Genomic DNA, 27,358 nt, shown 5'->3' on the forward strand with positions numbered 1-27,358 from the left:
ACGCTTTGCTCGAGAAGGTAGAAGGGGAGCTCACTCGTTTGGAGAGTTTGGGTATTATCAGGCCTGTCCGTTTTGCTGACTGGGCAGCACCAATTGTGCCAGTAATGAAGCCAGATGCCACAGTTCGCTTGTGTGGCGACTATAAACTTACAGTGAATACAGTTTCCCGACTCGACCGATATCCAATGCCTCGCATATAGGATCTCTACGCGAAACTTGCAGGCGGACTCTCATTCACAAAATTAGATATGAGTCACGCCTACCTGCAGTTGGAGCTGGACCCTGCCTCCCGACCATATGTAACAATTAACACACACCGGGGCCTGTATGAATATACACGATTGCCCTTTGGAGTATCCTCTGCCTGCGCAATTTTTCAACGTGTTATGGAGGGCATTGAGAGGTTTACCACGTGTGGCTGTCTACCTAGATGACGTGTTGATTACAGGGACGTCGGAGCAAGAGCATTTGGAAAATCTGGAGGCTGTCCTTAAACGCCTTTCGGAGGCTGGAGTCCGTTTACTTCACACAGTGCGTATTTCAGGCAAAAGAAGTAGTCTACCTAGGTTATCGGGTGGACCGCGAGGGTCTGCACCCCGTCGCAGAGAAGGTGCGTGCAATTCAACATGCCCCCACCCCGACTGACACTTCGCATCTTCGTTCTTTTCTCGGTCTCGTAAACTATTACGGGAAGTTCCTCCCCAATCTGGCAACTACGCTGGCCCCCTTACACCTGCTGCTAAAGAAAAATCACACCTGGGTTTGGGGTCAGCCGCAAGAAACCGCTTTCCGGCGGGTAAAGCAACAATTGTCGTCGTCTGGGTTACTAACCCACTATGATCCGGGAAAGCCTTTGCTCGTCACATGTGATGCATCCCCGTATGGTATTGGGGCTGTCCTGTCCCACAAGATGGAGAACGGGGCCGAGCGACCGATAGCTTTCGCCTCCCGCACATTGACTGCAGCGGAGAAGAAGTACGCGCAGATCGAGAAGGAGGGCCTGGCAGTGGTTTTCGCGGTGAAACGCTTCCACCAGTATGTGTACGGCCGCCATTTCACTATCGTGACTGATCATAAGCCCCTGCTGGGACTCTTCAGAGAGGATAAGCCGATACCGCCCATTGCTTCTGCACGGATCCAGCGCTGGGCTTTGTTGCTTGCTGCATACGAGTATTCTCTGGAGCACAAACCAGGTACGCAGATAGCAAATGCCGACGCACTGAGCCGATTGCCTTTATCGACCGGCCCCATGTCGACCCCCACGACCGGTGAGGTGGTCGCAACCCTAAATTTTATGGACACCTTGCCTGTCACAGCATCACAGATCCGTGAGTGGACCCAGACGGAGCCAGTCCTGTCAAAGGTTCGGCACATAGTCCTGTATGGTGGGCAGCATAGACAGCTCCCAGGCGAGTTACGGGCATTTTCCTCCAAGCTGTCAGAGTTCAGCGTGGAAGACGGCATCCTCTTGTGGGGGACGCGTGTGGTTGTCCCGGAAAAAGGCCAGGAGCTGATATTATCAGACTTGCACAATGGACATCCGGGCGTGACCAAGATGAAAATGTTGGCCCGGAGTTATGTCTGGTGGCCAGGCCTCGACACCGACATTGAGAAGGTGGCCCAAAACTGCTCCATTTGCCAGGAGCATCAGAAGCTTCCGCCGGCCGCGCCCCTACATCACTGGGAATGGCCAGGGCGGCCTTGGGCACGCTTACATGCAGATTGCGCAGGCCCTTTTCAGGGATCCATGTTCCTCCTACTAATTGACGCCCAGTCCAAATGGCTGGAGGTGCATAAGATGCAGGGGACAACGTCCTGCGCAACAATTGAAAAAATGCGTTTATCATTTAGCATGCATGGCCTCCCCGAGGTGCTGGTCACGGATAATGGCACTCCATTCACGAGTGAGGAGTTTGCTAGGTTTACAAAGATGAACAGCATCCGCCATATCCGCACTGCCCCTTACCACCCGGCTTCAAATGGGTTGGCAGAGCGTGCAGTGCAAACATTCAAAAGAGGCCTAAAGAAGCAGTCTTCCGGATCAATGGACACAAGACTGGCTCGGTTTTTGTTTACGTACAGGACCACCCCCCATACAGTGACTGGGGTAGCTCCCGCAGAACTCCTAATGGGCCGGAGACGTCGCACCCGCCTTAGTATGGTCTTCCCGGACATTGGCGCAAAAGTACGCCGCACACAAGAACGGCAGGGACCGGGATTGTCTCAGCATCGTCCGATTCGGCAGTTTGCGCCCGGTGACCCAGTATTCGTGCGGAATTTTGCTGGTGGTGCCCAATGGGTTCCTGGGGTAATCTTTCGCCAAACGGGCCCTATATCGTACCAAGTGCAAGCCCAGGGTCGTCTCCAGCGTAAACATGTAGACCACGTCCGGTCCAGAAGATCATCGCCGCAAAAGATTCCCCGCCCCCGGAGCTCAGTTCAACAGCGGCAAAGACCAGAAACAAGGGAAGGTAGTCCTCCAAATATTCCACTGGTGCCTCACTCAAAGCCTGCGCAGGTCATGACGGGACCGAATGGGGACAGAGACGCTGACATGACGGAGGCAGCAGACTCTGTCACCGAGATGGAGACACAGGATGAATCAGAGGGGGAATCCTCGGGTCCACAGGCCGTGGATGTACAACCGCGCCGTTCATCACGGAAGCGCCGGTCTCCGTCTCGTTATACGCCGCCTGATCCAGCGCCGCGTGCAAATGGCGTCCGGCCTGCGGCCAAACGAGTTCGACGCCTCCCTTCGCCAGGGCCTACGGTGGATTCCTTGGACTTTGGGGGGGGGGGGAGGGATGTTATAACCTGCCTACTGACGATTGGCTGGGGACTAATGACTATCCCACAATCCTATGGGAGTATGAACTTCCCCAATGAGGGGGGCGGAGAAACTCCTACTATAAATAAGCTGGCCAGTCCAGGAACCAGGAGGAAGGAGAAGGTAGCAAGGGAAGTTACTGCTACTGCTATGTACATATTGTTATAGTAAATAAACTTTATTATTTTGTATCCTTAAAACTCGTGCTGGATTCTTCGGGGCCCTTACAAAAAGTAGGAAAGAAACCAACAGAGTCAATAATAAAAATTCCTGGAGCTGAGTTTTTACCCCCAATTGAGGCTGGCACAGAGGTGGCCGGGTGCAAAATTTCACTCTGCCAGCCTGTGTTGATTCCCTGGCTCCATGCTACCCAAAGACATTTTCTCCAAGACAGGTGAGTGGGAGCAGACAACAAAGGTGCCTGCCCGCAAGTAGCAGGTAGCCAATTCATTTTAGGGCCTATTAAGCCCGACTGTCTCCAGGTCCTTGGAGGCTTTGGATAACAGTGTAGCTGTAGATGGTCTCCTGGTGGCAGATCTGGGGTCCTGTGCTACAGGTAGGTTTAGAGGCCCTCTCTGCCTGCTTGGCTCCAATCACATTCATAGTAGCCAGGCTACAGGGTAGGTCTATTTCTTGATTTAATCTTAAGAGCACCACCTTGCCTAAACTTTAACTTGCCCAACTTCAAACTTACACCGAACTTCACTTGGCTTGAAATGCCAGCTTCTGCTCCTTCAAAGCTGGACGGCCTCCAATTTTTAAAAATTGCAACTTTGAGAAAGGAATGCAAAGCCAATGCAGAGTGAATAGGGCAAACCCTTAATCCATCTCCTTGCTTGCTCCAAAAAACAATTCAAATTTGAATTAAATCCAATTCATTGTCCCCACAAGAGGGACATACTAGATCCAAGCTGACAAGAACAAGCATTACACCTGATTTTGAGCTTGAACCTATGATTTGATTTAATTTGTCACATGTACCGAAGGGAACGTACACAGTAGACAAAAAAAGAATAATCGACTGAGTACACAAACGGTGATTGTTTACAGTGCGGAACAAGGGGCCAAACAAAGCAAATGCATCAGAACATTAGTAATTATATATGAAGTGGAAAAGAGTTTGAGTAAGTCAGAACGGTGATAAGAGATAAAAGAAAAGGGTCTGGGTGAGACAGCTCGCAGAGAGTCGCCATGCACCAGTACCAGCTTGGGGAAAAAAATGCTTGATCTTATTGGCCCACCAGCTTTGAGAGCTTTTCCACTATTGTTAATTGAAACACGATTCCCCTTTTGATCACTAATTGACTACTTCAGGGATATTCACAGCACGGCGACTGTTCCCTATCTCGTGTGGGATTTTGACCTGCTTTTGAATCAGACAGTCCTGAAAGCTTGCATCGAAAATCTTGCCCCTGGTTTCAAATCATTATGCTAAGAGCACGATCTTCCCAAAATGAAACAAAGTCCCCAAATGAACACGTTCAGCCTCGTGTTTCCCGGCACTCACAGTGCCGAGAAATAAATGGCTATTCAACACGACTTGCTTTGAATAAGGGGCCTGAATGGGAACGCGTGGCCAAGGCCGCACATAGCCCCATTGTTTACAATGGGGAGCTCTGCTCACCGTAACTCCCCGATGTAGCGAGAGGTCGGGTTGCCCTTTTTAAATGGTGTCCTGATCTCCAAGGCCCAGAAAAAGAATACCCAAACACCTCCCAACACCCACGGCGGCCAACCCCAGCCCGATCGCACACGCACTAAAATTGCCAGCTTGGCACGTTAGCAATGCCAACTTGGCAGTGCCAGGCTGGCATCCAGGTGGCACTGTCAGGGTGACAAGCTGGCACTGCCAGGGTGTCCAAGTGGCACCAGGACTGCCAGGGCACCACCCTACCCAAAAGGAATGCAGCTGGGGGCCTTCGATCCACTTGAGACTCCCACGAGTGCCGTTCTGTCTAGTCCCAAATTGTGGGGGCTAGTACAAAATGGCACTTGCCCGGGGTGAAGGGATTGAATCGCAAAACCTCAGGTACCTTGAGAATCTGCACATTAGAGTAAGGCTTACTGCCTCACTCTAATATGCAGATTCGCTAAAAAGTGATCCCGCCCATTCTGGGCAGGATTCACCTTGCAACATCTCACGTGATTACGCTGAATCTCGCAAGGCGTTGCGAGCCGTGTAGGTCCCGGGAGCGAGGTCTCCCGGCTTTCAAAGGCTAAGCCGCGCTGTGACGAGGTGCTTTTCTGGCACAGCGTGGACGGAGGATCGCGCGCCAAGAATAGAATTTATTTTCATCAGTTCCATAAAAGATTAAAAGAGATGGGATCATATCCTTTTATCTTAGATATATAAGGAATTGATGTTGCAGATATATTTTGAATATTATCAGTCTAGAAGAATTGGACAACATAAAATCAGTGAAAATCATAAACTAAATATTTCAATATTATCCACTGGGAAAGATTAAAAGGAGGGCAGTTAAGAAAAGATGGGTAAATCTCTTGCTGATCAGCATTTTGGACCTCTGATATGAACATTATTTTGTCTATTAATTGGCTGCAAAGGACCTATAAGTTTTAACATGCAATTTTTTCCCCTACTGAACACTAATGTGCAAGCTCATACAAAGAATTGATGTGAGAAACGGGAAAAAATGCAGTGGTACAATAAGGATGTTCTTCTAAACCATGAGCTAAACATTGGGCCATAACCCCAACATCCCATTCACTTACCATCTTCCTTTCAATGGGACCTTTAAACTCATCTGCTTTACAGCAGCTAGTGCCATAAAGTGGGGCATGTCTTCCTTCGCTCCACTCCTTTTGCACTTCACTGCCGGAGATGTGGATGCACTTTACATTTTAAACGCATGTAAATCACTATGCAGTGGCAATCTGCTGCCAATTGCCACTCCGAAAATTGTTAAGACTAGAGGAACTTTATTCAACATATATCAGCCTATACCACACACCCAGTACTTATTATTAGGAAATTTTAATTGAAATCCTTGAATAAAATTGTACTTGGTTTTACAAGACCATGAATTCTATCCATTTGAAATTAACACATGGATGGACGTTTTATGGCTAGTGTGGAGATTGAAACTGTACCTCAGATTTTATAATTAAATTGTGACCAAAGTTCATTATAATCCACAAGTATAGAGTTCCTCAGGATAGGTGTTCCAAGCCCAATCATCTTCAACTGCTTCATCAATGTCCTTTCTTCCATCATAATGTCTGAAGTAGGGGTGTTTGCTGATGACTTGCACAATGTTCAGCACCTTTCGCGACAATTCAGACACTGAAGTAGGCCATGTCCAAATGCAGCAAAAACTGGATAATATCCTGGCTTGAGCTGACATGTGACCAGTAACATTTGCATTATGCAAGTGTCAGGCAAGACTATCTCCAACGAGAGGATCTAACCATCATCCAATGACATTCAATGGCAATACCATCGCTGAATCCCCCACTACCAAGGTGCTGAACATTGTGCAAGTCATCAACCAACACCCCCACTTCAACATCCTGGGGGTTACCATGGACCAGAAACTCAAGTGGACTAGCCATATAAATATTGTGGCTGCAAGAGCAAGTCAGAGGCTAAAACTCAATAAAAACTCAAGAAACTCAATACAATAGAGGATAAAACAACCCGCTTGATTGGCACCCCATTTACAGCCTCCACCACCAGCGAATGGTGGCAGCAGTGTGCACCATCTACAAGAGACCTATTGCAGAAACTCACCAAGGCACCTTAGGCAGGATCTTTCAAACCCACGATTGCGAACATCCAAAAAGACACGAGCAGCAGATACCTGGGAACACCACCACCTGGAGGTTCCCTTCCATGTCACTCACCATCCTGACTTGGAAATATATCACAGTTCCTTCATTGTTACTGGGTCACGATCCTGGAATTCTCTCCCTAACAGCATCTTAGGTGGATCTACGCCCCAGGGAATTGCAGCAGTTCAGGAAGGCAGCTCAGCACCACCTTCTCAAGGTCAACTAGGGATGAAAAATTGCTGGCCTAGCCAGTGACATCCACATTCTGTGAATGAATAAAAAACAAGTCTAGCAGAGCATGGTTAAATGTAATATCTATATTTGCAGATTTCCCATGGCTTTGCTCACTGTTATTGAAGTATACTATGTTTTGCACCATGCAGTACACAATATGTAATCAGGACTACAAATTTATTGAGTTTTTTTTCCAATTAAGGGGCAATTTGGCATGGCCAATCCACCTACCCTGCACATATTTTGAGACCCACGCAGGCACGTGGAGAATGTGCAAACCCCAGATGGACAGTGATCCGGGGCTGGGATCGAACCCGGGTCCTTAGTGCCCCGAGGCAGCAGTTCTAACCACTGTGCCACCATGCCACCCTAGGACTAGAAATTTATAAATGAGCAATAAAAACATAGCTCAAATGACGATAGTTGTGTGATATTTTCAAGCGCGAAATACAAGAATGTGCTCATATTTGCACCTAATATATCGATAAGGTTGAAGTAGAGATATATTACTATGCTTATAAATATATGTTGTCTAAATGATGTCCAGAAAGGGTGTATAGACCAAGGTGAAATTGATTGAAAAAATTTAAATTGTAGATTTTTTTTTTAAAAATGGAATCCTAAATCAATACAGCATAAGAGACTGTCCTGTCCATTGTGCCTTTGTTGCCTCTTTGAAAGAGCTATTCAATTAGTCCCACTTCTCCATTCTTTTCTCATAATCCTTCAAAATTGTCCTTTTCAAATATTAATCTAAAACACTTTTGGAAATTATTGAATCTGCTTCCACCATTGTTTCAGGAAATGGATTCCATTTTGCAACAACTTGCTATGTGAAAAGATATTTCTTCATACTGTCCGTGAGTCTTTTATCAAATACCTTGAATCTCTGTCTTCTGGTTGCTAACCCTTCTGTCACCAGAAACAGTTTCTCCTCATTTACTCTATCAAAACCATTATATTGAACACCACCATCAAATCTCCTCTTAACTAGTTCTGCTGCATGGAGAACAACCCCATATCTCTCTGCATAACTAAAGTCTTTCATCCCTGGCACCATTCCATCAAATCTCCGCTACAGTTTCGGAATGAAGTTAGGTTAGATTATGAACTATTAAAACATGTATGGAATGGATTAAACGGTCTCAAAGAAAGCTTGTAATAGAAACTCAAGCATCTAGTTTAAGAAGGAATGTAGCAATATAAATAGAAAGTTGGGTGATAGTTAGATAAGAAGGGATTCCATTTAATGGATGTTGTTTTGTTTCTCCAAAGATTACAAGTGGTGTGTCAGAGAGGCTGGTGTTGACTTTCCTTTTGTTTATAGATGACTTAGACTTGGATACACCATCACGCTGTCAACGTTTGCTGATGCCACTAAAGTTCAGGTTTAGCAAACAGTGAGGAGGACAGTAAAAGTTTCAAGGAAAACAGCAGCAATTCAATGTGGAGAAATGTGCATTCTCCAACATACATTAGTTGGATGTCTGGGTGTATTACGGAGGCAAATGGTTACTTCCTTAGACTGGACACATTAAAGAAAAGGACACAAAACAAATTTTAAATTGTCATGTTAACAATAACTCTATTAAACACATATCCAGAGAAGGGAAACTGACAATATTAAAACATGTATTTTATATTAACGCATATATGGCATGCAACAAATAAATCCAATGCAAATTATTTTTGTTTCCAATTAAGGGGCAATTTAGCATGGCCAATCCACTTACCCAGCATGACCTTGTGTTGTGGGGGTGAGACCCGTACAGACAACTGGGAGAATGTGCAAGCTCCACACTGACAGCAATTCAGGGCCGGGATCGACCCTGGGTCCTCGGGGTTGAGGGGCAGCAGTACTAATCACTGCGCCAACGTGCCACCCAATTGAACTTTAAAGGGTAAATCTTTCATAAAATATCAGCTCTTATAGATATAAACAAGTGACATTTCGGTTTGCTTCCATGTTCTGGCCAAGTAAAAGTGAATCAACAGTGCACTCACATAGTTTATTTGAACAGCTGCCAATGGATTAGTCATGAAATGTTTTACATTAAGAATACTAGAACCCTGTTCCTACAAACCACTGCAGAATCTCACTAAAAACATAGAAAATGTAAATGCCCAAAATGTTTAGAGAGTAAAATAGTTAACAGAGTAGTGAACAATGAGACGCAAGAGAATTTTTTTTAAAGCAATTGCAAACATTTGTTTCTGGAGATTACTGTTTGTACAAGGTAAATAAATCAACCATGATTTTAAAAATGCCCCCAGTAAATAATGCAGAGGCAAGATGGCAGGGTCTTAAAGGGGTCATAATAAAAAATATGTTTTATTCCATGTCCTGATAAATGCAGATGACACTTCTGACCATGGAGAGCAGATTGGGCCCTTTAGCCCTGGTTGCAGTCCAAATGGGGGAAATGTATTCCAAAGATAAAAATGTAGGAAGGAAATAAGAATCGAGTTCAGCTACTCTTCCCTAGTAGGTGGTTCAAGAGTCCAGTGTGTGAGACTTGAGTTAGGACCTGACCAAAAGGTAGACTATAGGAACTGAACAGACTCTTGCACCTATATCTGTAGTGGTTTGCTCCTCCTTTTTCCTTGCCACTTATTTCAACATTTATTCATAATTTATGTTCATGGATGGAGCTAGAATTATTCTTATCCAATTTACATGCCATATACAATAAAGGTATTCAAATTAGAACAGATCAACTTTACAAAATGCATTTATATTTTCATAAGATACAGAAACTATTTTAATACTTAGTTTCGGCTATTACCAAAAGACAGTAAAGATTAGACATTCTCACTATTTTCATTGAACAAAACATGGCTACTCGGGTGTACAATCTGTGCCTCAGGGTTTTTGATTACACCACAATCCACAAGAGTGAAGCAAGAGCTGCTCCCAATCATCCAACCTGCAGTTTGTTACAGCTGTGAGCATATCCCAACTGTTAAACTTATCATTTAATTTTATGGTTTTACATAGGTGTTTTTTCATGTTCACCATAACTGGCCCTAAACACATTGGGTAGGATTCTCTATGGGCACTGTTTTCCTGCCGGAGCCGATTTGGGCTCAAGCTAAATGTGAAAATCAAGAAGAGATTCCCAATCCTTAGCCATGCAAATTTTTGCACGGCGAGGATTGCAAGGGATTACTGAGCGAATCCCGCTACTGGGCTGCCATTTTTAGTGGGCAGCCGATAGCAAGGTCGGCAGACCGGCCCCCACCCCCATGCATCAAAGAGAATTAAGTGCTTTGCAGTCATCTCCCTTCACACTTGAGTGACTTTGAAGTAGTCAGCAGTGAAATTAACAGAAAGCACTTGACTCTCTTTGATGTCATCCAGGAGCTATCAGTCAAAGCTTGGATGTTTATAACATTGCACTTAGTTTCACAGCTGACCACTTCAAAGACACTCAAGCCTGAAAGGAGATGGAACAATGCTGACTGCTGGGTGTGATGGAAGCTGTCAATCACAGCCGAATAAAATCAATATCAATATGAATTACTGACTTGCAGATCAAAGATTGGAGGGGTTTAAACCCAGCGGATTCATTTTCTCTTTCCAATTACGCATTTGCTTCCTTCCACTAGCATGGGGCGCAAATCCCGATCCCAATGGCAGCAGGGAACAGGAGCATCGGAAAAGGCGCCTTTCCTGTTTTTTTGCCTGCGGTTGGATTGTCCAGTGCATCTGCAACTCCACTACCGGACAAGTGGTAGAGAATGCAGCCCATAATTTTTTCAAAAATGTTTTTGGGAGATTTATGATTCACCAGCTAAGACTGGAATCAGGGCAGCACGGTGGTGTAGTAGCTAGCACTGCTGCCTCATTGCACTGAGGACCCGGGTTTGATCTTGGCCCCGGGTCACTCTCCATGTGGAGTTTTGCACATTCTCCCGGTGCGTGGGTCTCACCCCCACAATCAAAAACAATGTGCAGGGTAGGTGAATTGGCCACACTAAATAAATTGCCTCTTAATTGGAAAAAAGAATTGTGTATTCTAAATTTTTTTAAAAATAAACAATTTTAATGAGGTATTTTTTGGCATTGTAAACAGTAGAATTACAGAATGAGAAAAAGGACTGCACAGTAAACAAAGTACATAGTGCAATTGCCGTAGCCCGTCCCACCCCGATCTGCCCAATTGACCCCCTATACTACATTCCCCTAAACCCCCCCGCCCTCTGCTGACGATTAATTCTCCGTAAAGAAGTCAATGAATGGTTGCCACCTCCGGGCAAACCCTAACAACGATCCTCTCAAGGCGAACTTGATTTTCTCTAAGCCCAGGAAACTTGCCAAGTCTGACAGCCAGGCTTCCGACTTCGGGGGCTTGGAGTCCCTCCAAGCTAGAAGTATCCGTCTCCGGGCTACCAGGGAAGCAAAGGCCAAGACGTCGGCCTCTTTCTCCCCCTGGACTTCCGGGGCCTCTGAAACCCCAAAAATCGGCACCTCTGGACTCATTGCCACCCTCGTGTTCAGTACTGTAGACATGACGTCCTCAAACCACTGCCAGTATCTCCTAAGTTTTGGACAAGCCCAAAACATGTGGACATGGTCTGCCGGTCCTCTCAGACACTTTACACACCTGTCCTCTACTCCGAAGAATCTGCTCATCCGGGACACTGGTCATGTGGGCCCGGTGGACGACCTTAAATTGAATCAGGCCAAGCCTGGCACATGTTGCAGTCCCATTGACCCTGCTCAGTGCATCCGCCCACAGGCCTTCCCCAACCTCCCCTCCCAACTCCTCCTCCCATTTATGCCTCAGCTCCACGGGCTGTCTCTCCTCCGCCCCCATGAGCTCCTTGTAAATATCCGAGACACTTCCCTTCCCCAACCATCCTCTAGACACTACCCTATCTTGGATCCCCCTTAGTGGCAAGAGAGGAAAAGATGTCACCTGCCTACGCAAAAAGACCTGCACCTGAATATACCGGAATTCATTCCCCCTCGTCAACCCAAACTTGGCCTCCAGTGCCCTCAAGCTGGGAAGCTCCCTTCCAAAAACAAATCTCCCATCCGCTCAATCCCCACCCTCCACCATACCCAAAACCCCCCGACCAACCTCCCCGAGACAAACCGATGGCTGTCACATATCAGGGACCAGACCGTTGCTCCCACGTGCCTCCTCCACTGTCCCTAGATCCGAAGGGCCGCCACCACTACAGGACTGGTGGAGAAGCGCGCCAGCGGGAACGGCAGAGGCGCCGTCACCAACGCCCCCAGACTGGTACCCCTACATGAGGCTGCCTCAACCCGCTCGCAAGCCCCCCCCCCCCCCCACCCCCACCACCCACTTCCTTATCATGGCTATGTTAGCCGCCCAATAATAGTTGCTGAAATTCGGCAGTGCAAGCCCCCCTTCCCCCGGTTCCACTCGAGCATCACCCTCTTCACTCGTGTGGACTTGCTCGCCCATACAAAGCCCAAAATGATCTTGCTTACCCTCTTAAAAAAGGAACGTGGAATGAAAATGGGAAGACACTGGAACACGAATAAGAACCTCGGGAGGACCGCCATTTTAACTGTCTGTACTCTCCCAGCTAACGACAGCGGGAGCGCATCCCACCTCCGGAACTCCCCTCGCATTTGATGTACAGCTGGGACAGGTTCAGCTTGTGTAGGTGACCCCAATCCCACGCCACTTGTATTCCCAGGTACCTGAAACTGTCCCCAACTAACCGGAACGGCAGCTCCCCCAGCCGGTCCCCTTGGCCCCTCTCCTGAACTACAAACGTTTCACTTGTCATATTCAATTTGTACCCCGAAAACCGGCCGAATTCCCCCAGGGTTGCCATGATTCCGTCCATCCCCGCCATCGGGTCCGAAACGTACAAGAGCAGGTCATCTGCATACAGTGAAACTCTATGCTCCACACGCGCCCCCCCCCCCCCCCCCCCCCCCCGAACCAGCCCCTTCCAACCCTCTGAAGCCCTCAGAGCAATTGCCAGCGGCTCTATAGCTAGCGCAAACAGCAGTGGGGAGAGGGGGCACCCCTGTCTCGTCCCACGGTGCAGTCTGAAATAGTCGGAAGTTGGCCTGTTTGTCCTCACACTCGCCTCCGGCAGTTTAGCATCCACGTTAAGAAGGGAGATCGGCCTATCGGACCCACACGACTCCGGATTCTTGTCCCGTTTTAGAATCAAGGAGATGGTAGCCTGCGACATGGTCTGGGGCAGCACCCTCTGTCCCTTGCCTCATTAAAAACCTTGACCAGCAGCAGCCCCAATATCCCGGAGAACTTTTTATGAAATTCTACCGGGTACCCATCCAGCCCCGGGGCATTATCTGACTGCATGGCCTTTAAGCCCTCAAATATCTCCTCAGCTCTGATCAGGGCACCCAGTCCTTCTACTAGCTCCCTACCCACTTTTGGGAATTTCAGGCCGTCTACGAAGCACCTCATCCCCTCCGGCCCCGCGGGGGGCTCCGAGCTATAGAGTCTGCTATAAAAGTTCTTGAAAGCCCCGTTCACACCCACCGCATCGCCTATAAAGTTACCGCCTCCATCCACCACTTTACCTATTGCCCTAACCCCCTCCCTATTTGAGCTGTTGAGCCAGCACCCTGCTGGCTTTCTCCCCATGTTCATATACCGCACGCCTCGCCTTGGAGCTGCTCCACTGCCTTACCCGTGGACACCACCCCAAACTCCGCCTGCAGCCTCCTCCGTTCCCTCAAGAGCTCCACACTCGGGGTCCCCGCATACCTCCTGTCAATCTGCAGGATCTCCGCTTACAGTCGGTCCGTTTCTGCTCTGTCTGTCTTGTCTCTGTGAGCCCGGATTGAAATCAGCTCCCCTCTCACCACTGCCTTGAGCGCCTCCCACACCACTGCTGCTGAAACTTCCCCCGTATCGTTGACCTGCAGGTAGTTTTGTATACACTTCCTCACCCTTTCGCACACCCCTTTGTCCACCAGCAGTCCCACATCCAGCCTCCACTGCAGGCGCTGGAAGCTCTCTTCACTCGCCTGTAGCAGGGCATGGTCGGAAATGGTGATTGCTGAATACTGCGCATCCACCACCCCTGCCAGTAGATCCCTACTCAGTATAAAAAACATTGATCCGGGAGTAGACCCTATGGACGTGCGAGAAAAAGGAGAACTCCTTCCCCGTCGGCCTTCTAAACCTCCATGGGTCGACCGCCCCCCCCCCAATCTGCTCCATGAACTCCCTCAGCTCTTTTCCCATTGCTGACACTCTGCCCGTTTTTGAGCACGACCGGTCCAGGCCTGGATCAATAACTGTATTGAAGTCCCCTCCCATAACCAGCTTGTGGAAATTCGGGTCGGGTATCTTCCCCAGCACCCTCTTTATGAAATCCGCATCATCCCAGTTTGGCGCATAAATGTTGACCAGGACCACCTTCCTCCCTTCCAGCTTACCGCTAACCATAACGTAGCGACCTCCCCCGTCCGAAACAATACACTCCACCTCAAACTGCACCTGCTTGTTCACCAGAATCGCAACCCCCCTGGTCTTAATATCTAGCCCGGAGTGGAATACCTGACTAACCCAGCTCTTCCTCAACCTAATCTGGTCCGCTACCTTCAGGTGCGCCTCCTGCAACATTATCACGTCCGCCTTTAGAGCCGTAAGATGAGTGAACACCTTTGCCCTCTTCACCGGCCCATTTAGCCCTCTAACGTTCCACGTGATCAGCCTAGTTGGGGGGCACCGCACGCACCCGCCCCCCCCCTTTGCCGGTCAGCCATCCCCTTTCCTGGGCTTGCCCTGCGCCTCTGTGGCCCCGCCTCCTGGCAGCGCCCATCCCCGACCTCTTCTCTGCTTCTATAATCAAATCCCTCCCTCGTCAGCCAAACAACCCCCCCCCCAGAAACAATACTCTGTAACCTAACCCCATCCCTAATCTGATTGTATACATACCCCCACTGCGCTCCCGCAGACTAGCTCACCCAGCTAGCCTGGTGGCCCACGGCTCCGGCGCCAGCATGTCTCCCACCTATTGTTGCCTACCTGCCCTCCCCCACCCATCAAAACCATCGCCCTCATCAACCCAGCCCCGACAACCGCCCACTTTAAGAAACAGACGCCAACCAGAGTCAGTGTAAAGAAAAACAAAGCCAAACTCTCGCCATAATACAGATCAAAGTAATACTACTCCAAATAACACCATGTCAAAATTCCCCGCCACCATCCCCCTCGCAACACAGAAAACCCACCGAAATAGAATAATTTTTTTAAACTACTTTCCCCTTCTTAAACAAAACACAGTTATTGAAGAGAAAAAGCCAAGAACGAAAACGAACGAACGAATAAATCAGTGCAAACAGCATTTAAAATGAACAGGAAAAACAGTTTCTCAAACTTAAGAGCAGAATGTTCTCAAGTTGGCACCAGTCCTTTCCTCCTAGTGAACTCCATAGCGCCCTCGGGCGACTCAAAGTAATGATGTTGGTCCTCATGCATAACCCAAAGTCGCGCCGGATACAACAGTCCGAACTTAACCTACTTCTTGAACAGGATCGACTTGACTTGATTAAAGCCTGCCCTCCTCTTGGCCACCTCCACGCTTAAATCTTGGTGCACCCGCAAAATGCTGCTGTCCCACTTACAGCTCCACGTGCGCTTGGCACACTGGAGAACGCGCTCCTTATCCAGGTACCTGTGGAACCTGACCACCATCGCCAGATAGGAGTCTCCCTGTCGCGGCTTTCTCGCCAGCACTCTGCACGCCCGATCCACCTCCGACGGTCGGGGGTAAGCCCCATCTCCCAGCAGCTTCTGGAACATGTTCGCCACAAACTCCCCAGCATCTGCCCCCTCCGGGAGGCCAACAATCCTTAGGTTCTGCCTACGGGACCGGTTCTCCAAATCCTCTACCTGTTCCAGCAGCCTTTTCTGCTGGTCCCTCAGCATCCCCACCGCCGTTTGGTGTTCCTCCTGTTCAGCTAGCATCTTCTCCAGTTTCTGGATTATCCAGTCCTGGGCATCTAGCCTCCGCTCCATCCTCTCCACCATTTCCTTAATCGGGTCTAGACATTCCCGTTTCTGTCTGGCGAAGCCTTCCCGGATGACCTGCATCAGCTCCTCCGTTGATGGTTGGGCCGAAGCCCCAGGGGTCTGGACACCGGCCATCTTGTCCGCTGCTGCAGCCAACACCCAGCTCGAGCCTGTCTTTTTGTTTCTTCCCTTTCGATCCCTTCGGGCTCTCTGTTCCATAAACCAATATATACACCAGACACTTGTTCACTGCTTCTTCAAGTCCAGCGCTTAAAAACGCAAAAGAAGTCGGGCTGGGAAGGTCCAAATGTCTGGCCAGAGCGGGAGCCACCAAATGTGCGACCTACTCCCTCATAGTCGCCACCGGACGTCCGGGTACTCTAAATTTTTTTTAAAAGATAAGACAAGGAATCCTACGGTGAGCAACTCACTTGCTGACCCCGCAAAGCCTGTCCACCATATACAAGGCACAAGTCTGGAGTGTAATGGAAGATGCTCCACTTGCCTGGATGGGTGCAACTCCAACCACACTCAAGAAGCTCGACACCAGGGCAGCACGGTGGCGCAGTGGGTTAGCACTGCTGCCTCACGGCACTGAGGTTCCAGGTTCGATCCCGGCACTGGGTCACTGTCCATGTGGAGTTTGCATATTCTCCCAGTGTTTGCATGGGTTTCGCCCCCACAACCTAAAGATGTGCAGGGTAGGTGGATTGGCCATGCTAAAACTTCCCCTTAATTTGAAAAAAATGAATTGGGTACTCGAAATTCTTTTAAAAAGGAAGAAAAAGAAGCTCGACACCATCCAGGGCAAAGCAGCCCACTTGATTGCTCCCACTTCCACAAACATTCAAACCATCCACTATCGACAAACAGTAGCAGCCATGCGTACCATCAACACGATGCACTGCAGTAACTCACCAAGGTCCTTTAGACAATGCCTTCCAAACCCACGACCACTACCACCTAGAAGGACAAGAGCAGCAGATACCTGGGAACCCCACCACCTGGAGGTTCCCCTCCAAGTAACTCACTACACTGACTTGTAAATATATCACCACTCCTTCACTGTCGCTGGGGCAAAATCCTTGAACCCCCTCAATAACACCACAGTGGGTGCGCCTACACCTCATGGACTGCAGCGATTCAGGAAGGCAACTCACCATCTTCAAAAGGGCAACTAGGAAAGGGCTATAAATGCTGGCTTAACCAGCGATGCCCACATCCTGTAAATGAATTTTTAAAAAATTTTTTTTAAACAAGCAGCATTTCACAACAATATCACTTCAGATCAGGGTCAACCAGCAGAAATGATCTGGTGCAGCATTGACATTGGACCCCTTGCTCAAATCACACATGCCAGAAATGGCCCATTTACCAAACTAGTGTAAAATTGCTTCTATATTCAGATCACCAGAGGGTTTCATTGAAATAAAATATCCATTTTATAAAGTAAAAATGTTACAAAATCTATGACAATTAGGATGTAATAAGCCCACCCCTCATCTGTCAATTGCTTGCCTAAAGTAAGTTACATACAACCATATACATTTTCTGCTGAAAAATCAACATCTATTGTGAATCACAAACATATGCAGCGGGATTCTCCCATCTGGGGACTAAGTCCCCACGCCGGCGGGAGAACCGGCGCCAACCACTCCGGCGTCAACAGCCCCCGAAAGTGTGGAATTATCCCCGCTTCCGGGGGCGAGGTGGATGCCGGAGGGGATGGCGCCACTCCAGCCGGCGCTGAAGGGACTGCGCGACTTCGCGCATGCGCCGACGTGATCTCGTGCATGCGCGGAACCACCGACATAGTTCCACGCATGCGCAGACCGGCTGGCGTATTTTGGCGCATGCGCAGGGGGTTCTCTTCTCCACGCCGGCCATGGCAGAGCCCTTTAGGGGCCGGCGCGGAAGGAAGGAGTGCCCCCACGGCACAGGCCCACTCGATCGGTGGGTCCCGATCGCAGGCCAGGCCACCGTGGGGGCTAGGCCACCTTGCCCCGTGCACCCCCCCCCCCCGCCTGCCCCAGAACCGCCCCGGTCGACTTACCTGCCAGGTCCCGCCATGTGGGACTGGCCAAAAATGGACAGCCGTTCTGCCCATCAGGGCCCGGAGAATTGCCGGGGGATCGCGGCCAACAGCCCCCGACCGACGTGGCATGAACCCCGAAAACCGGCGCCGGAGCGTATGGCAGCCGGCGTTGGGGCGGCGGGGTGGGATTTGCGCCGCCTCCCAGGGATTCTCCGACCCGGGGAATCTCAGGGCATTCAGACAAAGCACCAAGTTTGATTTTTGGCTTCTGCCGATTTAGCTGATGCCGCAAAATAGGTCACAATTAGACTCAGCACCCTGGAGCTAGGGAGGAGAAAAAGTTAGGAGTTTCCAGTGTTAACTGCTAACCACGGCTTCTGCTGAAAAGGTGCTTATATTTAGATGTTAGGTGGGCACAGAATCAGGTTGAATATACTCAGCAGTCAAACAATCAGCTACATTTCAGTCAGACAGCTTTGTGGTCGCTAAATAGATAATGCTGAAAACATGGATAAGCAAATGTTCCTGTATCCCTGCTGGATTGCCAAATTACCTTGATAAAATTCATGTGAAAGCTACCAAGCCCTCGCAGATGAAGGAGTTTACATGTGGGTATATGGACAATGAAGGGGGGGAAAAAAAAAAAAGAGGGGAAACGTTTATGGAAAAGGATAAATAAAACTGATCGCAATATCACAAACACCCTTTATTTATAAGAGCACACTGTGCTGCTGATATTTGGATTTTAAATATTTTTAAACCAGCTCCCAAACAAAAGCAGCTCATCTCAATAAGAGCTCAACTGCCAGAATTGATTTTTAAAAAATCAAATATATTGTTGCAATTTAATATTGTTTCATAGAAACATCAGGAAGTTTCTGATTCTTCCTCTTTTGCACATAAAAATCAGGAGTAAACATTTAAAAAGTATATTTGAAGGGATCCATTTTTGGCAAATTCAATGTCAACATGGAATTACATGACTCTGTGACTCTTAGAACATCTCATCATTGAAGCCAAATGCTTATGTCATGTGTAAATGATAAATGGCCATTTACTAATAAAATACATTGGATTCTTGCCCACAGGAAAAAAAATTATGCATGGAATTTATTTTCCATTTTCTATAAAGAAAGCTTGGAGGATTAAAAAGTATCAATATTAAATCTGTACAAATAAGGCAAAAGCATATATCTGAAATGAAGTCAGAAATGAAAAACAACATCTAACATACCACGTGTAATGCAACCTACATTAGACTGTAGATGGAATATTTTTTACTTCCCTGGATGAGAGCAACTCTAACAACACTAAAGAAGCTTACACTATCCAGGACAAAGCACCCCATTCACCATCTTAAACAGCCACTGCTTCTACTACCAGTGGCTGCTGTATGTACCATCTACAAGATGCATCTTCTAAACCTGCGACTTCTACAACCTACAGCGAAATGCGAACAGCACTGCCTTCAAGTTCTCCTCCAAGCTACACACCACCCTGACTTACTATATCACCGTTCCTTTCATGTTGGTGGGTCAAAATCTTGGAACTCCCTTCCGAACAGCACAATGGGTGTACCTACTTTTCAAGGGCAATTAGGGATGGGCAATAAATGCTGGCCTAGCCAGCAACGCCCATGTCCTGTGATAGAAAAAAGCTGCTGCAGAAATTATGATAATTATCTATCGAGTTCTCTCCCTGTAGATTTTTGTTTAAATGCTTCAAGCTTTCCAAACAGCTAATTGCTCAATGTAATCTAGTATTAAACTGAACCATTAAAACTAGGAAGACCCCAAGTACAATTGTCAAATCCCTGCTGAATTCAGTTTTTGACAGTGGGGAATTAGAATTAACCTCAGTGACCGACCCCAAGTAAGAGGAGAGGGTCTCTCTTGATCATTACAGAGTGATACTTTCTGGAAACATCAGGCTAGAGTGGAATTGGAGTCAGCTTCAATGGTCGTCATGATGCAATACAATCTATGCTCATGTGACCATTCTTTATGTGCGTCAAGTACTGATGGACACTTGTGCAATGGCACACCAGCACAATTTCAACACCTTGGTAAAGAACAAGAAATTAGGGGTGATGAAATTAATGTTTTTGAAAAATCCTTCCATAAGATTAAAGATATCAATTTAAATGAATCACTAAAAACTAACGTATATATAGATATATATGCACACACACAATTTATCCCCCAGTTCATAGGCACCGTTTCTTGGTATTTAATAATAATGAACCATTACCATTCTGCAGAAAACATTCATTTACAAGGCAATTGATTAGAGCGATTAAATGAAGAACATGCCTGTTACCCATATGCAACCATATTAAGTCTTCCGCATTAATCCCAAACGATTAAATTAGGAGGTATCTATTCCCCACACATAACAGGATTAAATCTCCATCATTGATCGCACGCAATTTCGGATTAAAATAAAGCGGATGTCACTTACGAGATATAAGCAGGGTAAACGAATCCGATCAAATTGCAAAGTAGAGATGCTGCATAGCCGATCACAAGGTAAACCGAAAGGATTAGAATGACAGCTGTTAAAAAACGTTACAATAAAATAAATATCAATGACTCTTTGTTTCGTATATCAGAGTGAAGCGATTCAGCAAAAGGGTGGAAGCAGAATACTAAAGGCCCGTCCAATTCCGTTTTCAGCAGATGTGCGTTCAACTGTGTGGAAGTACTACAGCAAATTCCCGTATTACGTTTATAATCTCTCTAATTGGAATGTTGGCATCTGATGGACATTCGTATTAAGTATTCATACGAAGTGGCCGCCTCATCATGCCAAGTTAAACTAAAATCTGATCGGGCAAAAGGGCTCATTTATAAATACATAAAGCCTTAACCCCCGTGCAAAGTGTTGTAAATTTAGTTACACTTGTGTGTGACGTATATCAGGTTACAGAAACCACCAACAGCCACAACAAGCGCACACCAATTTTATGGAGGTGGAGATATGTTTTAGTTTAAAGGACCCAGTGCAGAAATCTATCTACAGATAAATGTGATTGCCATTAATAAGTTAGAAATGCTGGCAGCGATCGCGTGCCCCGGTCTGTCCCCACCCTGCGCTGACTCACCCAGCGCAATGTAACGTCGATTCACTCCTGTTTTGCTCTCAATTTTCCCCAAGACATCCGTCAGTGCGTTCTTCCCCTTGAGGAACTTATCCAGACGCTGCATCAGCGACTCCGCCATGACTTGTATTAGCAACAATGATGCAGTAAATGTGCCGTTCGCTGTGTCTGTCTGTAGCACTCCGACTGGAATATCTGCAGAAGCCCGAATGCGGCCCAGGAGGGAGGGGTACGGGGCGCCGCCCGTCTCAACGCGTCACAGCGCCTGCGTCACAATGCTCGCTACCTTCTCCCAGCCGAGCAGTGATTGTGAAAGGAGCTGAAGGCTCGACAACATCAAGTAAATGCCCACGTCCCAGCAACTTATCACAAACTAATGGAACTGCACCCACTTCTTCACAACAGATTGTTACCCAGAATGTTGTTGCTGGAAACAGGTTGTGCTTGTAAATTACACAGTATTTCTCTGTCCAGTTTGTAACCACCTTCAATGATTCTCTGAAATATATCAGAACTCCTCATCATCACATTTTTGTTTCACTCACTTGCAGCCCCCGATTGGGTTGCAATTTTGAACATACTAACATGGAGAAGGAGTAGGGAATCATCCCCTCGAGCCTGCTCTACCATTTAATAAGACTATGGTTGATCTGATAGTAACCTTTAAGCTGCAGCCCCCAATTACCCATCACCCTCTTGCTTATCAATAATCTATCCACCTTTGCCTTTAAAATATTCAGACTCTGTTTCCACTGACTTTCCGGAAGAGGGTTCCAAAGCCTCACGACCACAAGATGTAAGAGCAGAAGCACTCAGCCTATCCACTCTGCTCCGCTATTCAATGAGATCATGGCTGATCTGATCTACTCCTCAACTCTACTTTCCTGTCGTATCTCCACAACCCTTCATTTTCTTACTGATTAAAATCTGTCTCTCAGCCTTTTAAAAATATATGTATATATTACTCAAGGCATTTTCAGACAAACACATAAAAGCAGAAGAGGCCAATGTTTTGGCCTTCACCTCCTTGATAGCCCAAAGACGGATTTTGCTGGTATGGAGGGACAACATTATAAACAACCAACACCCACTACATCCCCCCCCCCCCCCCCCCGCCCTTGCTGACCCCTCAAACCTCCTTAAAGAAGTCAATGAGCGGCTTCCACTTCTGAGTGAACCCGTTCACCGACCCCGTCAAGACAAACTTGACCTTCTCCAGCCTCAGGAATTCCGCCAGGTCGCTCACCTACACCCCTGCTTTCGGCAGCTCTAAGTCCCTCCATACTAGCAAAATCCATCTCTGGGCTATCAAGGAGGCGAAGGCCAAAACATCGGCCTCTCTCTGGCCCCCTGAACTCTTGGGTCTTCCGACACCCCGAATATCGGCACCTCTGGACTCGGGGCCACCTTCACCCCCAGCACCTTGGACATTACATCTGCAAATCCCTGCCAGAACCCCTTCAGCTTAGAAAATGGCCAAAACATGTGGACGTGATTCGCAGGCCCTCCCCGCACATCCCCTACACCTATCCTCTGCCCCATCAAAAAACCGACTCATCCGTGCTGCCGTCATATGTGCCCTATGGACTACTTTAAACTGAGGCTTAAACTCACACACAACGAGGATGCATTCATCCTCCTCAGAGCCTCAGCCCACATCCGGGCCTCCACATCCTCTTCCAGCTCCTCCTCCCACTTATGGTTTATGTCCCCCACCAGGGTCCCCTCCCAATCCATCAACTCCTTATAGACATCTCACACCTTCCCCTCCCCTATTTCATCCCTCGACAGTACTTTACCCTGCAACCCCAGGGGTTGCAGCCCAGGAAGGACAGCACCTCTCTTTAAAAAATCCCAGGCCTGCAGGTACCTGAAACCGTTCTCTCTGGGCAGCTCATACTCTTTCTCCAGGTCTTCCAACCTCACAAACTTGCCCCCTATAAGCAGGTCACCAAATCGCTCTATCCACGCTCGCCGCCACCCACGAAAACCCGCATCAAACCTCCCCGGCGCAAACCTATGGTTGTCACAGAGGTCCACACCGAGGCACCCTCCAGTTCCAAATGCTGCCTCCACTGCCCCCACACTCTTAGGAACGACACTACCACTGGGCTCACGGAGTGCCTGCCCAGCGTGAACAACAGAGGCGCGAACAACAAAGCCCCAAAACTCATTCCCCTACACGATGCCACCTCCATCCTTGGCAGCACCGCCATTTTTACTGTCTGCACCTGTCCTGCCAGCCACAGCACATCCCACCTCTTAAAGCCCCCCTTCATCTGCTTCAATGGCTGAGTTAGGTTCAGCTTGTGCAGGTGTGCCCAGCCCTGAGTCACCTGCATTCCCAAGTATCTAAAACTCACCCTCACCACCTTGAATGGTAGATCCCCTCCTGCCCTCTAGTCTCAATCGGGAATATTCAACTTGTACCTGGAGAGCCAGCCAAATTCCTCCAAAATCCAATAATGTCCCCAATACTGCCCAATGGCTCTAAAATTTATAGCAGCAGGTCGCCCGCATACAGTGAGACCCTATGCTTGCACTCAACCCCTCCCCGCCCCACTGTAACCATCTCAGATGGCCACCTGCAAAGGACCATGGGAATTATGGCCAACCCAGGACTTAGACACACTCAGAGCTTGTGTGTGTATTTGCAACCCAGATAGCTAGACGCGATCGGAACCCCCAGCTCGTTTGCATTCTAATGGCCCATTTCCCCAGAACAAAAGGAATGTGCTCAGGTATCCAATACAGATGCAGACTAACAGGCGCCACTCCCTTTGCTAAGAAAGCCCAAACAGCCACGATCAATAACCACTCAGGACATGCCCAGCCATCAAGGCACCCGCCCGTTTATTGGCCAAAATCGAAGGCAGTGTTCGAAGCCTGTCGATTTATTGGGTCCAAAGCTAGGGACCGCCCCAAAGAGCGCGAAATCCCAGAGGGATAAAAAGAGACACAGCCATGTGTTCGGTCTCTCTTGGCCCTGGCCTACGCCTAAAACCAAGTGTAGCATTACGACCAGAAGACAAGTTCAAGACCAACGATTGCTACCAGACGGATGAGCCCAGCAGAAACGAAGCCACGTCTTCTACCCAGCCACGCAAGATCCGAACAAAGGCCTTGTTCATCTGCAAAGAGCCGGTTGCCCTGAAGGTAAGTATAGGTTATTGTAGTTGTTAGTTGTAGTTTAAATTGTAGTGTTTTATGTTGCATGTCGAAGTAATCCTTGTGTGTAAATAAACTATCTTTGAACTTGAACTGACTAACTGGTTGTTTGGTCTTTGAGCGATATCCGGTAAAGCCTTGTGGTGGTATCATTTGATACCTGGCGACTCTGAAAAGCAATATTATCATTAATAACTGCCATATCTAGTTAATTTGGCAACGTTATTGGTGTTGATTGGTGGGATAGTATTCCACTCATTAAAAAGAGCAACATTATTGGCGTCTCCGGTGCAAATTGGCAAGATTAGTGGCGAACTCTGACGGGACTCGAAATAGAAGTGATTTTGTCACTCCGAGAGAACTCACAAACTTTGAAATCCAATTGCGTGAAAGAGAAAGAACCGGGGCTTCCGGTTCTCCTCCCGAGATTTCTTTTTGTGTTCCAGTGCCTCCCGGTGATGGTTACGAGGGCATTTTTCAAAAAAATTGAGAAGAGTGTTATGAGCTTTGTGTGGGCTGGGAAGACCCCGAGAGTGAGGAGGGGGTTTTTGCAGCGTAGCAGGGATAGGGGGGGACTGGCACTGCCGAGCTTAAGTGATTATTATTGGCCGCCAATATCTCAATGGTGTGTAAGTGGATGGGAGAAGGGGAGGGAGCGGCGTGGAAGAGACTGGAAATGGCATCCTGTAAAGGAACCAGCCTACAAGCATTGGCGACGGTGCCGTTGCCGTTCTCCCCGAAGAAATACACCACAAGTCCAGTGGTGGTGGCAACGCTGAAAATTTGGGGGCAGTGGAGACGGCATAAGGGAATGACGGGTGCCTCGGTGCGGTCCCCGATAAGGAATAATCATAGGGGAGAATAGATGGGGGATTTAGAACATGGCAGAGAGCAGGGATTGTGCAACTGAAGGATCTGTTCCTAGACGGGACGTTTGCGAGTCTGGGAGCGCTGACGGAAAAATACGGGTTGCCCCAGGGGAATGCATTTCAGTATATGCAATTGAGGGCTTTTGTGAGGCAACAGGTGAGGGAATTTCCGCAGCTCCCGACACAGGAGATTCAGGATAGAGTGATTTCGGGGACATGGGTGGGGGATGGTAGGGTGTCAGATATATACAGGGAAATGAGAGACGAGGGGGAGATCATGGTGGATGAGCTGAAGGGAAAATGGGAAGAAGAGCTGGAGGAAGAGATCGAAGAGGGGCTGTGGGCAGATGCCCTATGCAGGGTAAACTCTTCGTCCTTGTGTGCCAGGCTTAGCCTGATACAATTCAAGGTCTTGCACAGGGCGCACATGACCGAAGCAAGGCTCAGTAAATTTTTCGGGGTAGAGGATAGGTGCGGGAGATGCGCGAGAAGCCCAGCGAACCACACCCACATGTTTTGGTCATGCTCGGCACTGCATGGGTTCTGAGTGGGGGTGGCAAATGTGATTTCGAAGGTGGTGGGGGTCCGGGTCAAGCCAAGCTGGGGGTTGGCTATATTTGGGGTTGCAGAAGAGCCGGGAGTGCAGGAGGTGAGAGTGGCTGATGTGTTGGCCTTTGCGTCCCTAGTAGCCCGCGAAGGATATTGTTAATGTGGAAGGAAGCTAAGCCCCCGGGCGTGGAGGCCTGGATAAACGACATGGCAGGGTTGATAAAACTGGAACGGATAAAGTTCGCACTAAGAGGTTCGGCTCAAGGGTTCACCAGGCGGTGGCAACCGTTCATTGACTATCTCGCAGAACGATAAAGGAACTGGGAAAGTAGCAGCAGCAACCCGGGGGGGGGGGGGGGGGGGGGGGGATGGCTCGGGTGGGTCCTCAGGGGTGTTTTTGTATGGATATTTTTACTTGGATATGTATATTGGCTTGTTTGACTTTATTATTTGGGAGAGTTAATATTTTGTTATGGCAGTTGCCATTTAGTTTATATATTATTTATTTATTTGTTAAAAACGGTCACTATTATTTATATTGTTTTATTGTTGTAAAAGGGAAAAAATTTTGTACTGTTTTGTTTGGCCGAAAATTTTTTTTTGAATAAAATATATATTTTTTAAAAAGAGAAAGAACCACAAGTGCAAGTCCCATATCGACCAAATCACCGAATTTCGGAAGTGTGTACTAACCTGCATGCGTACTAACAGGGATATAAGGTAAACTCGTTAGGTTATGTCAAAACTATCGAGGGAATTGTGAACCGGAAAATAGCTTAGGCCATACCCGCAGTTCAAATCGCCGCCTTACCCACCTGCCCCATATTAAAGGTAGGGAAAGAGAAATCAAAGTCGTGCAAGAGAAATTAACGATAGGAAACAGAGATTGATGGTAGGAAACAGAGATTAGAAGTAGAGCAAGAGAGATTAGAAGCAATGGTCACAAAAGCGATGGAACGTTGAAGGAACCCACAGGAACGCAAGGTCGCAGCGACCAACAGAGCTGAGCAGTGCCCCATATGGGAAGAAGAGTTCAGGAAGTATTTAAAGGGGAAAGGATCGCCCTTTTTGTCCGATTTAGGTTCAGATGAAGAGTCAGGTCCAGGAAACATAGGACAAACTTGGTGGGACAACCTAACCGAGGTGGATAAGAAAAATGCAGCAAAAGTGCGAAAGCCAATGGCAATAGTGTCCTGTTTGGCATAGTTGCGAGGCACAGAGGAGGTCGTGATGACGCTCCGCAGGCAGCTAGTTGAGAAGAATGAGGGAAACTATAGTGAAAGCGAAAAGGTTATTGAGCAACTCTGGGAACAGTTGGCAGCTAAAGATAAAGAGATGGCTGATGTCAAACGGGCACACCAATCTTGTTTAGTTCACCTTAGCAGCTTTCAGACCCAGTACGATAAAGCCTACCAAGATAAACAGCGCGCAGTCTTGGTACGAGAAGAGACGGAACAGCAGGTAGCACAGTTAACGCGACAATGTGCGGATTTAAAGGCAGCTTTACGAGCGCTCCATAACTCCACTACAGAACAAAGACAGAGCACAGTAGACCACGCGAAATGTAGACAACAAATAGAGAAGTTGCAGTCACTGCTGTCAGTGCAAAACAGATTCAGAGATACCTTTGGACAAGATTTAGATGAGGAGAATGGCCCCAATTGGCAAGAACTAAATGAAACCGCCCATAGATATGTGGAGGATACCGAAAATCACAATAGAGCCCCCCAGGCCCCGAAAAGGAAAGCACCCGCACCACCGACTGCACAGGCAGCACACACCCCCATGAATCCAGTC

At 47.9% G+C, this 27,358-nt stretch overlaps 1 protein-coding gene across 1 annotated transcript in view; it reads right to left on the bottom strand.

Annotated features, from left to right (window-relative positions):
• reep5 (receptor accessory protein 5) overlaps positions 1–21,207 on the bottom strand; it is a 56,440-nt gene extending 35,233 nt beyond the window's left edge. Inside the window, exons 1-2 of the mRNA XM_072516453.1 lie at positions 20,979–21,207; positions 20,336–20,429 (exon numbers count right to left, since the gene is read on the bottom strand). Of these exons, the coding sequence (XP_072372554.1) occupies positions 20,336–20,429; positions 20,979–21,096 (212 nt within the window). The 5' untranslated portion in view covers positions 21,097–21,207. The remainder of the gene's footprint in view (positions 1–20,335; positions 20,430–20,978) is intronic.
• Between the last annotated feature and the right edge of the window lie 6,151 nt (positions 21,208–27,358).

This window comes from Scyliorhinus torazame, chromosome 9 (genome assembly GCF_047496885.1).
Source record: "Scyliorhinus torazame isolate Kashiwa2021f chromosome 9, sScyTor2.1, whole genome shotgun sequence".
NCBI classification, from domain to species: domain Eukaryota; kingdom Metazoa; phylum Chordata; class Chondrichthyes; order Carcharhiniformes; family Scyliorhinidae; genus Scyliorhinus; species Scyliorhinus torazame.